The sequence below is a fragment of the Meles meles genome, chromosome 3 (assembly GCF_922984935.1).
Source record: "Meles meles chromosome 3, mMelMel3.1 paternal haplotype, whole genome shotgun sequence".
In the NCBI taxonomy this organism is placed as follows: domain Eukaryota; kingdom Metazoa; phylum Chordata; class Mammalia; order Carnivora; family Mustelidae; genus Meles; species Meles meles.
The window spans coordinates 112,569,917-112,583,461 of NC_060068.1; the positions used below are offsets into that span (position 1 = coordinate 112,569,917).

The following is a 13,545-nucleotide window of genomic DNA, read 5'->3' on the forward strand; positions in this document are numbered from 1 at the left end:
CTTTGTGCAGGCATGCAGTTGAGTTTCTCAACATTTGATCCTTATGACCCTTTAAAAAAAAAAAGACTGTAAAGGGGGATGTAGAGCAACCTTTACTCTAAGACTAATTTAGTTATCATTTCCCCTTAACCTCAAGAAACTCCTTTAACATTTCTTGTAGCACAAGTGTGCTGATGAACAAGTAATTGTCATTTCCTTAAAAAACAACAAACAAACAAAAAAAACTAAAAAGTACTCCATTTCATCTTTATTTTTTGAAGGTATTTCTGCTGGATATAGAATTTTAAACTGAGTTTTATTCTCCAGCACTTTGAGGATATCACCTAATTATCTCCTGGCTTTGATGGTTTTTAATGAAAAGTCAGTATTTCTCTCCTCTGCATGTTTTACTTTTTCCTCAGTCTGCTAAAATCTTCTTTTTATCTTTGGTTTTCAGTAGTTTGACTATAATACACAACATAAATGTGTTTACGCTATTTGTGACGTGTTGAGCTTCTTGGGTCTTTTTTCATTTTCTCTGTTGAAATTGTTCTCTACACATATGACCATGTTTCCCTTTAAACTGTTGAACTTATGTATCCTTGTCTGCTAATTCCAAAATCTATTACCTCTAGATCTCCTTCTATGCGTTTTTTGCCTCCCAGTTATGAATCACATTTACTTCATATATCCACTGATTTTTTTTTTTTTTTTTTAAATTACATCTTAGACTCTCAGACACTGTAGATGCTACACTGAGAGTCTGGACTGTGCTGACTTCTCTTAAAAAGTGCTGAGTTTTGTTTTAGCAAGCAGTTAATTTACTGGAAACACACCTTGATTCTGTCAAAGCTTATTTTAGATTTGTTAAGAAGGCCCTTCTGAGGTCTGAGAAGAATGCTAGGGTTCCAGAAGGCTTCCCTACTCTGGCATATCAAAACTCAAATGTCAGCAGCAGTGTGTAACCTCTACAATATCCATTCAGCTCACTGTCCCACTCCTCCACCTCAGTAGTTGATCGCTGTTAGCCCTCACTGATTCCTATCCTGGACACACACAGCTTATTATCTAGCCAAAGATTCAAGAGTCCCGGGGCGCCTGGGTGGCTCAGTGGGTTAAAGCCTCTGCCTTCGGCTCAGGTCATGATCCCAGGGTCCTGGGATCGAGCCCCACATCGGGCTCTCTGCTCCGCGGGGAGCCTGCTTCCTCCTCTCTCTCTGCCTGCCTCTCTGCCTAGTTGTGATTTCTGTCAAATAAATAAAATATTAAAAAAAAAAAAAAAGATTCAACAGTCCCTTACACTGATTTCTGGTGCCCATCTCTGCAAAGCAATCCCACTCCTGTATCTTTCCCACAGTCTTCAGCCACTTCAGTAAACCCACACTTCTACCTACCTTTGTCTCATCTACCTAGCAATACCACTATTCTCTGCTGGGTTCTAATCCCATGTGTAGAAAGCTAGAATGAATGCATAGCCACATCATATATTTCTCTTTTCTCAAGATCACAGCCCTGTAGCATTTATTGCTCAATACCTAAAAACAGTTGCTTCAGTTATATGTTCCAGTTTTATAGTTGTTTATCTTGGAGCAAATCCTGAATTTTTTTTTTTGAATCACAGACCATCTTTTGTTGGCCTTTTAATAACTTTCAGGTATGAATCTAACTTTGATATTAATTCATCAAATCATTCAAAAAATGATTAAGCACAAATTTATTAAGAACTTGTAACTTTCAGTATTGTTTTGGTTCAAAAACGAAGGACATTTTTCCCTTTGAAGTATGGAAGACAGGTTAAATAGAAGAGTAGAAAAAGGTGTGTTAAATACCATCTTAAGAGACATGCAGGATCCTTTGAGAACACAAAGGAGGAGCATCTAATCTACCTTGGAGAGTTCTGGGAAGGTTTTCTAAAGGAAGTGAATATTTCAACCAAGAACCAAGAACTGCCAGATGGGCAGGAGTTAGCCAGATGAAAAAATTTGAGTCACTAAATAGTTTAAAGTAATTTCAGAAAGTATGGTGCAGAAAGTAGGGAAAAGTTGAGTAAAGACAGGAAATGACTAGTAATTAAGAGCCTTCCAAGGGCGCCTGGGTGGCTCAGTGGGTTAAAGCCTCTGCCTTCGGCTGGGGTCATGGTCCCAGGGTCCTGGGATCCAGCCCTGCATCGGGCTCTCTGCTCAGCAGGGAGCCTGTTTCCCTTCCTCTCTCTCTGCCTGCCTCTCTACCTACCTATGATCTATGTTGGTCAAATAAATAAAATCTTTAAAAAAAAAAAAAAGCCTTCTAAAAGTTAAGGGCTTTGGACTTAAGGCAATGGAAAGTCACTGAGGGGTTTAATCAAGGGTAAATGCATGTTGCAGATATGCATTTTAGACGAATCACTTTGCCTTCAGGATAAACAAACTGCACTGAGGGGAGACAGGAGGTAGGGAGTATTCCAGGAGGAACAGGAAGTATTCTAGGAAGACTGCCTGCTTAAGAGCTTCAGCATTGAGGATGGAGTTAAGGAGGGAGAAGTCACTGTCCTGGCTGCTCAAAAGTTGCAGGATTCAAAATTAATACACAGAAATCCACTGCATTTCTATACATTAATAACAAAGTAGCAGAAAGAAAAATTAAGAAAACAATTCCATTTACAATTACACCAAAAATAATAAAATGCCCAGGAATAGTTTAACCAAGGAGGGAAAAGACCTATACTCTAAAAACTGTAAAACAATAATGAGAGAAACTGAAGATGACACAAACAAATGCAAAGATATGCCATGCTCATGAACTGGAAGAATACTATTAAAATGTCCACACTACCCAAAGCAGTCTAAAGATTCAATGTAATCCCTATCAAAATACCAACACCATTTTTCACACAACTAGAACAAGTAGTCCTAAAATTTGTATGGAATCACACACAGAAGACCCTGAAAAGCCAAAGCAATCTCTGAAAGAACAAAGCTGAGGTATCACAATACCAAATTTCAAGAAATACTACAAAGCTGTATTAATCAAACAGGATGGTACTGGCACAAAGACAGACACACAGATCAACAGAACAGAACAGAAAGCCCAGAAATAAACCCATGCTTATATGACCAATTACAACAATCTATAACAAAGGAAACAGGAATATACAATATGGAAAAAACAGTTTCATCAATAAATGGTGCTAGCAAAACTGGACAGTTACATGTAAAGCAATGAAACTGGACCACTTATTTTATCCATATACAAAAATAAACTCAAAATGGACTAAAGACCTAAATGTGAGATGTGAAACCATAAAACCCCTAAAAGAAAACATAGTAATCTTGAGGACATCAGCCTCAGCAACATATTTATGAATATGTCTCTCTTCAGATGAAAAGAAAAGCAAAAATAAACAAAATGGAATCATATCAAAATAAAAAGCTTTTGTACAGCAAGCAAACCATCAAAAGAACAAAAAGGCAACCTAATGAATGGGACACAATATTTCCAAATGATATGTTGGACAAAGGGTTAGTATCCAAAAACTCATACAACTCAACACCAAAAAAATGAAGTAACTGGATTAAGAAGAGGCAGAGCACCTGAATAGACAGATATTTTCCCAAAGACATAGAGATGCCAAAAGACACATGAAAAAATGCTCCACATTATTATCAGAGAAAGGCAAATATCAGAGAAATGCAAATCAAAACCACAAAGAGACACCACTTCACTCCAGTCTGACTGGCTAGTATCAAAAAGGCAAAAAATAATAAGTGTTGGTGAGGATGTGGAGAAGGTGAACCTTTGTGCACTGTTTGGGAGAAATGTAAACTGGTACAACCATTATGGAAAACAGTATGGAGGCTCCTTAAATACTAAAAACAGAAATATTATATGATGTAGTAATTCCATTAGTGAGTATTTACCCCCCCCAGTGAAAACATAATTTGACAAGATAGTAATGCACAGCTATGTTTTGAACATTATTTACAATAGCCAAGATATAAAAGCAATCAAAGTGTACATCTATAGACAAATGGATAAAGATACCCACTGGGAGGAATGGGAAGGTGGTCTAGCAATGGAGGCCAAAGCAGGATGGTAAACCATCCATGTGAGGGGACCAACATGTGGAGTTGGAGCCCAAGCAAGGTGAGGAGGGCATTCACATGGGATAGTATCAGTCCAGCATGAGGTGTTGGGAGCCCTACTACAGTGATGGGAGATTCAGTACAAACACCGGGATTGATCAAATAAGTAAATACATTAACAAAATAGTCAATTCCTTGCTTCTGTTTTCATTCTATTTACCAGGCAATGGATTAAATCTACTTTACAATTTACTCAGCCCTTGATGAAATCCGACTTTCCAACTTGCTCAGTGCTTACCACTGAGCTGCTAAACTAGACAGAAGAAACACAACTATGATGACTGGTCTTCCTACAAACTTTCACCCTCAAACCTCAAGTGACCCAATGACACCATCATGTAACTCTGTAAACTTCCCTAACCAATTTAGCTCTGAGCTAAAATAAAAACTACCTTACAGGGGCACCTGGGTAGCTCAGGTCATAATCCCAGGGTCCTCTGCTCAGCAGGGGGCCTGCTTCCCCCTCTCTCTCTGCCTGCCTCTCTGCCTACTTGTGATCTCTGTCTGTCAGATAAATAAATAAAATCTTAAAAAAAAATTACCTTACACTTTCTCAAGCCTCTATAACCCCTTCTCCCACACTCAGCCAACAATTTAACTTTTTTTCCACTGAGAACACAGAAACAATCCAAAGACAACTGATTTATTCTCTCACCTCTAAACTTTAGCAATTATATACTGTGCCTGCCATCCTCTTAAAACTGATAAACAGCTTATACTCCTATTAACTCCTTCAGTCAAGTCATGGATCCCATCTCTTCTTGCCTACTCCAGGATTTAACTCTGCAATTATCCCTTCTGCATCCATTTGTTTCCTCTGTCCAAGGTCATTTCTATCAACCTAGAAATGCTCTACCCCAATTATATATGCTGTGACCCATATTAATCCCACATGGGCTAAATTCTATAGTGTTTAAAAACACAAATATGGGAGCAATATGTGATAAAGAAACAGCAGCAGAAATAAGCATCTGGTTAATTTATAGTTATCAACCAGAAGCGAAACAAAGCCGATGAGATGCAGACAACAGAGTTGAGGAGATGTGAATGACGTCAGAATGAATGGGAAGGACTGAGGCAGTCAAAGTTTGAAAGAAGTAGAGGAGAAAGGGGGAAAGTGGGCAAATGGAGCAATATGAAAATCAAAGTTCCTGAGAAAAACAAAAGAAGACAGGTAAGAAAGACTGGTGAGGAGCAGCCAAAAAACTCAGGCGTTTAAGACAATGTAAACAGTATTAGGTGCAGGGACAAATTAAAGCAAGGAAAAGAAAAGACAAGAGAAGCTGAACATGTAAGAGGAGATGAAATGGTAAGAAGAACATAGGAGGATGGGAAAGTTGAGGGGATGTGGGCAATTCAGGTGAGGGGAATAACTCCCTCCATAACAGGTATAAATGACTCAGGAGAGAAGAGCTGTTGAACAACAGTGTGGGTGGGAGCTCAGAACTGGGAATGAGAGCAGCTGAAAAGGGGATAATAAGTGAGGAAAGCTAAACGACCAAGGCCAGAAGAACGAGAGGGAGGACATGAGCAGACAGCTGAGAAAAACAGCTCTAGAAAGATAAAGCATTTGCAAGGGGAACTCGTGATAGAGTGAGATTGCCAAAGATGCTAGAGCATCAGTCAACATAGAAACATCCAGAAAAACAACAAAAATATACAAGACAAAACAAAACCAGAACAAGTCAACAAAACTTTTTTTTTTTTTTTAAGATTTTATTTATCCATTTGACAGAGATCACAAGGAGGCAGAGAGGCAGGCAGAGAGAGAGTGAGGAAAGCAGGCTCCCTGCTGAGCAGAAAGCCAGAAGCGGGGCTTGATCCCAAGACCCTGGGATCATGACCTGAGTTGAAGGCAGAGGCTTCAACCCACTGAGCCACCCAGGTGCCCCAAAACTCTTCTTGGTTGTGCAAAATTTTCATCTACTTCCTTCCACTCAAAGCAAATTCATAAAACAATTGTGTTTCATTTTCTTATCTCCTGTTTTCCCACATTACTGAAACTGGTTTTGTCAAGATGACCAATGGCCTCCGCGTAGCCTAACCTTCCTGACTTGAGCTAGCTACATATTTGACACAGCTGACATCCCTTTCTTTCTTGTTAACACTTCATCTTCTTGTCTTCCAAGACCCCACCCTCCCAGTTTTTCCTACTTTACCACTTATTCTTTTAGCATCTTTTGCAGGTGCCTCCTGCTTGTCCCTATTTCTACATATTAATGTGCTCTAGGATGATTTTCTATCTCGGGACACCTCGGTGGCTCAGTCGGTGAAGCATCTGACTTTGGCTCAGGTCATGATCCTGGAGTCCTAGGACAGAGGCCTGCATCAGGCTCCCTGCTCAGTAGGGAGCCTGCTTTTCCTTCTGCCTGCTTCTCCCATCCTGTGCTCTCTCTCTCTCTCTCAAATAAATAACACCTTAAAAAAAAAAATCTTCCGGGGCACCTGCGTGGCTCAGTGGGTTAAGACCTCTGCCTTTGGCTCAGGCCATGATTCCAGAGTCCTGGGATGGAGCCCCACATCAGGTTCTCTGCTCAGCAGGGAGCCTGCTTCCTCCTCTCTCTCCCTCTGCCTGCCTCTCTGCCTACTTGTGATCTGTATCTGTCAAATAAATAAAACCTTTAAAAAATCTTCCATCTCTTCTCTACAGTCACTCCGTATGTGATCCTATCAGGGTTTAAAACTAATTACAGATAACGGACTATATACATCAGTGATTCCTAATTTTCTTTCTCTAGCTTGAAACTCTCTCCTGGACATACTTCTATTTGTCTACTGGACATTTTAGATATCTAACATATTTCCCAAATTCACACGTTTAAACCAGAGCCACCCAAATTTCCTTTTCCAGAGTTTCCTCATTGTGATAAACAGCGACACTACTTTATCTGGTTTTTCAAGTCAAAAAACTTGAAGTTATATTTGATGCTGCTTCTCTTATACACCATTATCCAAATCACCAACTCATCTGTTGGTACTACCTTTAAAATGCATCCCAAATCCAACCATTTCTCAGCATTTCTACCGTTACCACCTTAATCAAAACACCAATATATCTCACCTGAATTATCACAAAATCTCCTTTATTAGTCTCTACCCTTCTACCCTAACCACCTGCAAATAGTTTTATCTCAGCTGCCAGACTGATTCCTTTAAAATACACATCATGCCCTTCTCCTGCATTATTTCTTCCAAAAGATTCCTATTTAAATAAGAACAGAACCCAAGGGCTTGCAGAAACTAGTCATATCTCTCTGATTTAATTTTCTACCAGTCATCTCCTCGCCATTTTGCTCCTCATTGTGATTCCTTGAACACATCAAGGATGCACCTACTTCTGGGACTTTGCACTTAGTATTAACACTAACTAGAATGTTACTCCCAGACTGTGAATGACACATTCCCTCTAAAATGAATATTTAAAAGATAACTCTGGTTGCTGGGGGAGCGTGGGGGACTTCAAAAGAATGTGGGCAGGAAAACCAGTTTGGAGACTATTGGAAAAACTCAAAGGGAAGACGAAGGTAGCTTACACTGCGAAAGAAGCAGTGAAGATTGGAAAAAAGGGACAAATTTTAGCCATATTTTAGTGGAATGGACGAACCTTACCTGGGAGAACCACCTTCATGGTCATGGTATCTCCCCTGCCAGGTAAATATCCATGGATATTTGAAAAAACTAATGAAGAACTGCTTATCAACTGGCAACAGGGGGAAATGAAGGAATCAATCCAAGGATGACACACCAGGTTTTGGCATGAGCAAATGTGTGAATCGTGGTAGCATTAAACCAGAGAGTATGGAGGTAGTACCAAACTTGAGAATGTGAGAGGAATGGGGGAACAGGGAACCATGAGTTCTGTTTTGAACATGTTAAAGAGATGTCCATTAAATTTCCAAACAAACAGCTGGACACAGATATCTAGAGTTTAGGAAAGAAGTTTGGGCTAAATATATAAATCAAGAATAATATGCACATAACCAGTACTTAAAGCCATGAAAATGAATAAGATCATGCAAGAAGAGTAAGGCAAAAATAGACTCCGTAAATGGGACTAAAATATGGCCAGTGAAAAAGGAGGTAAGAGATAATGGTACTATGGAAGCCAAGAGCAATGTTTTTTAAAAAGGGAGTAAGAAGCTATATCAAATCTTCTGAGACGTTAATGAGAATTAGAAAATGACCACTTTATCTGGCAACATGAAGATTACTCGCAGCCTTATAACAGCAATGTCAGCAAGGGAGGGGTGGGAAAGAAAACCTGAACAGAGCAGGCAGGGGACAAAATGAGAAGCAATAACATGAAGACAAGGAGTACATACAACTCTTGTGAAATGAGCTATAAGACTGAATGGAGGTAGTAGCCAGATGGTGATCTGGGATAAAGGGAGAGGTTTTTGTTTGTAGACTAGAGCTACTATAGCATGCTTGTATGAACGATCCTCTTCATAGGATCTGCTAATCCTCTTCATAGAAACTGCTAATATAGAAGAAAGTAACTGAAAGGAAAACACTTCCATTGACAAAAGGGACTGACTGGTTCCAGCCTCCCAGAATAGTTGGCTGCCTTTGGATGAAACAGTAAACAATTTACCTTTAATATGTACCAGTACAAACGAAGCACAGTTTGAAAGACTTGAAGACTGGAAAACAAGGTACTTTTTAATCCAATTCCTACTTTTTCAATAAATTACAAGGCAAGATCATCAACCGAGCAGAGTAGATTGCAGGTTTAAGGAAAGAGAAGGTGTGAAACAGTCATTGCAGGGGGGCGCCGTCAATGTACTAAATGATTTTACTATCTCTAAGAGAAAAGTTTAAAAATATTTTCAATTACAGTTACCTTCAGTCATACAAAAGCGGGAATACCTTAAATGACCACCAATAGGGGGTCAAATGATAAACTATAAAATATAAACTCAGTGGATTAGTAATTTCAGTAATTAAAACCAATGAAATAAGTGTGCATATATATATAGCATGTCACTAAAAATTTGATTCATACAATAGTATAAAATGCTACCACTGTTTTGAAATATTTACATTTGAGAGTATTTAAATCCACACACAAGTATGTCACACAAAAAAGCCTGAGAAATATACAACAAACTATTAAGGGGGACTGGCAGGTAGCTGAGAGAGGCATATGAAATCACTGCATATATAAAACAAGAAAAACCTGTAAGCAAAAATATGTAGTATAAAAAATCTACGTCCTTTACACTCGATAATGGTATAAAACTGTAATTCAAAGATTCGTACACAAAGACTTAAACTATGGCACATTTTAATGAAAAACTAAAAGCAATCTAAATTTAAGAAAATTATGCGACTATTAAAAATGTTCATAATGGGTTACATGTTGAAAGAAGGAAATATTTCAGATATACAAGAAGTATAAAAAATAAAAGAAGCACCCATATGCCAAACACCTAGATTAAGAATTTAATTTATTTGATGACATGGGACCTTATGATAATGTGAAGTGGGGAAAAAACACAGGAATACAAAATTGGGATATGACTTTAGCTATGTAAGATTGTATGTAAAAGAGAATAAAAAAACATGAAAATGTCAACAGTGGTTGTCACTGGGTGCCAAGACTGTGTGGACTTTCCTATCTTTTCATACTCTTCCATTGCCAGGTTTTCTAAATAAGCCTTAGCACTTTGATAATTGCAAACATTTTATTTTGGGGAAAAAAAAAATACTTAAGTTCAGGGCACCTGGGTGGCTCAGTTGGTTAACAATCTGCCTTCAGCTCAGGTGATGATCCCTAGGCCTTGGGACCGAGCCCCACGTTGGGACTCCTGCTCAGTCTCTCCCTCTGCCCTTCCCCACTGCTCATTCTCTCCCCCTCAAATAAATAAATAAATAAAATCTTAAAACAAACAAACAAAAAACCCCCAGAACTTAAGTTCACTAGCACTATTACCTTGGGATCATGAACAAATGTATTTCCTTTGGTTCCAGGAGGAAAATCTCCAGTACAAATATATTTGAGACATTCAATGATGGTCTAAAAAAATAAAAAATTTTATTACTTAGTAAGAAGAGAACCACAGAAGTTTATCATAAAATGTTAACTTGTTATAAAAATATTATCTACCACAGGAACTATAAAGATATAAGATAAAATTTCGTACTATAAAACCTGTAACATAGATATGATTAGATGTTAAAGGATAACTGCATGGAAAAACTAATTAAAAAGGTATATTAAAATAAAATAAATTATTATTTTTTAAAAAGTCCTCTATTTCCAATTAAAACTTTTCAAACTAATAACGGTTAATGTAAAATATGGTTACCATAGTTGATGACACCGTTTTGCAGAAATGAAATTAGCTGAGGGTAAAATTTAAAATATTCTTACAAAAAAAAGGGTGATAGACGTGTTAATTAACTAGATAGGAGGGATCCTTTTACAATGTACAGTACATTAAATCATCCCGATATATTCTTTAAATATCCTACAATATTATATATGAAATGTAAAATTTCACACCCCAATAAATCCAAAATTTTTTAAAGTTAAATTTTTTAAAATGGCTAAGAGCTATGCATGACTATGTGCCACCTATTTTACTAACCACTCACCTTTACATACATTAACTACTTAATTTTCACATTCATCTTAAGTTGTAGAAAACTTTTTTAATCTTATGAGAAAATTAAAGCACAATGCATTTGGCTCACTCTTGCCCAGTCACACCGCTAATTAAGGTGAAGCAAATTGTATGTATTTGCACAGCTAGGGTTCATAAACACTAATGCCACTCTCCCTTCCAGGAGAGCGCTTAACAGAATTCTAGGTACACAACAGGCATTCAATAAATAACTTTTTCACATAAGCACAAATAGACAAGAGTGTAGCATTCTAATGCTCAACTCGAAACCTCTTTTTCTGTACCATTTTTGCTTCGTTTGGTCTTCGTTATACAGACAATGCCCTGCTTTTTCTCAAACCACCTTAATGAGCAGCCAGTCTCTTGGCTACCCTCTTCCCGTAACTGAATGCCACTCCAGGGTCCAACTCAAATTTCTAAACATTCCCTGGGCCTTAAGAAGTCAAAGTAAATAAGCTGTTCTCCAACTTTCTATCATGACTCGGTAAGAGTCCTAAACTCTTCTCAGAAGTTCCTATGTTTATCATATCTTATAACTTTTTAAGTAATTCCTATAATGGGACAACTGCCAGGAAGTGAATGCTGTGTTTCGGGAGCAAGGAAAGTGTTTAAAAAAACAACAACAGTGCAGACTAAAAGGCTTCCTACAAGAGCATAAGCTCGCTGAGAGCGCGCGCGGGATTCTCAAACAAACCTTGTCCACTCAACAAGCTTGGATACCCCAACAAAGCTGGCACTGGTCGCGTCCTAATGTCGCTGGGGTCCGCAGGCCACACCGGGCCACGCCCAGGGGCCAGGCCCCACCCACTTCCTGGCGCCCCAAAAGCTGAGCCATAGGAACGCCTCGCTTCTCGTCCTTATCACTATTCTGGGCTGCCCAGACATTTCCTCCTCCAGTTCCCAAGACATGACGGCCCGTAAACTGAAGGGGGCTACTGAAGACTTACCGTCTTCCCCGCCCCATTGGGTCCAACCAAAATTGTGAGGGGGCTGAAAAAAGTGATAATTTGCTTATCTTTGTCCTCTATTCCAAAACTCCGCACGCCCAAAATGCTCATCTTTTCGATCCGGGACATGTTTGCAAATATTTCTTTTCTCAACACCAAGGGCCTAGAGCCCCCGCCCACCAAGACTTAGCGGTGCCTCCAGAGCAGGGCGAGCGCGCGCTGTGAGGGCCCGCGAGACTCCAAGTTGGAGGCTCGAAGGAGTAGCGAAGGCTCTGGCTGGAACTCTTCCTCCCACACCGGCTTCCTTCTGGCCACACGAGCGAGAGCCGGGGTGAGGGCCTGTCCGGGGCTGCCCGCAGTAGACGCGAAACGCAAAGCCAGGGACCGAGCAAAACGGTACACTCACAGCTTCCCGCCGCGGCCGCCCCGCGGGTCACGTGGGTCGCTAGGACCAGCGTGCATTTACGCCGCAGTCCAGGGGCACGCCGGGAAGTCGTAGGTTCGCGGTGCGCGCGCAGCTCTGGCTTCCGGGAGCAGTTCAGACCGGTTGGGTCTTTTGCCGATGGCCTCGCAGTCAGCTTGCTTGCTGGGTGCGGCGGGGCAACCTTAAGAGCCTTGACTCTGAGGAAGGCAGGCGCTTGTGACAAACAGTGGTTACAGAAGTGTGATCCTGGGATACCTGGAATAGAAGGGAGTGCGGTGTGAGCTAATCTCAAAGCTATTTTCTAACAATAGACGTCACTCCGTTTCTCATTCTCTTTCGCTAAAGTATGCACATGACATATGGTGACGCCATCGCAATGATGGCCAATAGAATGTACGCTTGTCCGCTGCCCTCAGCTCAGGTCATGATCTCAGGGTCCTGGAATCCCGCATCCGGCTCTCTGCTCAGCAGGGAGCCTGTTTCCCTCTCTCTCTCTGCCTGCCTCTCTGCTACTTGTGATCTCTCTCTGTCAAATAAATAAATAAAAATTTTTTTTAAAAAAGAATGCGCTTGTATATTTCTTGTGCTTAAAAAAACTCAATTTTAATTTCCAATTGAGTAAATATTGATAGTTATAACTCACATCAAAGCTCTTTGGGGTCTGCAGTGATTTTTTTTCTTTTTTAAGGAGTGTAGGTGTTTAAGATCAAAAGTTGGGGAACTCCTATTGTAGACCAAAAGCCAAATGCTGTTACAAAACTATAAAACGTTACGCAAATAGAATGTGAAAGAAATCCATTCCTCCAAGTACCACCACAAGAATAGACACCTTTAAAATAAGAAACTGTATACTATATTGGGTACTTAAAACTTTGCTGAGAGGGTAGATCTTGTGATAGTGTTCTTATCACGCACACAAAAAGTTAAAAATAAGGAGGGTGGAGCCAACTTTGGGAAGTAATGGATATACCAATGGCATTGACAATAGTGATGATTTCCCTGGTGGTTTATACTTACCTTTGAAGCCATCAAATTGTATATATTAAGTACGTACCACTTTTTGTATGTTAAAAAAATTAATGTTTGTGTGATAAATGTTAAGTAAAATAAGAGAAACAGTAACTAAAAAATGAATGAATATTGCTTTCTGGAACCCAATTTATGGAGGACTATCGCATCCAAGACCTATAAGAAAAGTGACAGAAATTACAAAACAATAGTGGAAGAAATTAAAATCAAAACAAAAATTTAGGATTATTGATCCAGAAAAATGTAGGAAATCCCCACCAATCACATAATCCCCAATCATTTACAGAACTTAGTACATAAACTAAAATATTCATGTCGAAGGATGCAAGTGGGGAAAGCCAGTGAGTACTCTCTTGCTGTACCAAGGAAGAGAAACGCGAAAGCATCAGTTATCATAATACACATATTAAGTTACT

The 13,545-nt window shown here is 39.4% G+C and overlaps 2 protein-coding genes and 1 pseudogene across 5 annotated transcripts in view; all 3 read right to left on the bottom strand.

Moving 5' to 3' along the window:
* Positions 1–12,218, bottom strand: part of RAD50 (RAD50 double strand break repair protein) — a 91,443-nt gene extending 79,225 nt beyond the window's left edge. The window contains exons 1-2 of one of the 3 annotated variants that reach the window (XM_046000452.1): positions 12,083–12,218; positions 10,036–10,119 (exon numbers count right to left, since the gene is read on the bottom strand). Coding sequence is in view for 1 of the 3 variants with exons in the window: in XM_046000450.1 (XP_045856406.1) it covers positions 10,036–10,119; positions 11,677–11,805 (213 nt within the window). In the remaining 2 variants the exon portion in view is untranslated. Of the gene's footprint in view, positions 1–10,035; positions 10,120–11,423; positions 11,614–11,676 lie in introns of those variants that run through there. The other 2 variants (XM_046000450.1, XM_046000451.1) reach the window with 2 other exon arrangements.
* LOC123939375 lies at positions 7,613–7,759 on the bottom strand (annotated as a pseudogene).
* Positions 12,219–12,223: 5 nt separating the features above from the next.
* LOC123938779 overlaps positions 12,224–13,545 on the bottom strand; it is a 137,577-nt gene continuing 136,255 nt past the window's right edge. For both annotated transcript variants that reach the window (XM_046000471.1, XM_046000467.1), the window contains exon 5: positions 12,224–12,355. The gene's annotated coding sequence lies outside the window, so the exon portion shown is untranslated. The remainder of the gene's footprint in view (positions 12,356–13,545) is intronic.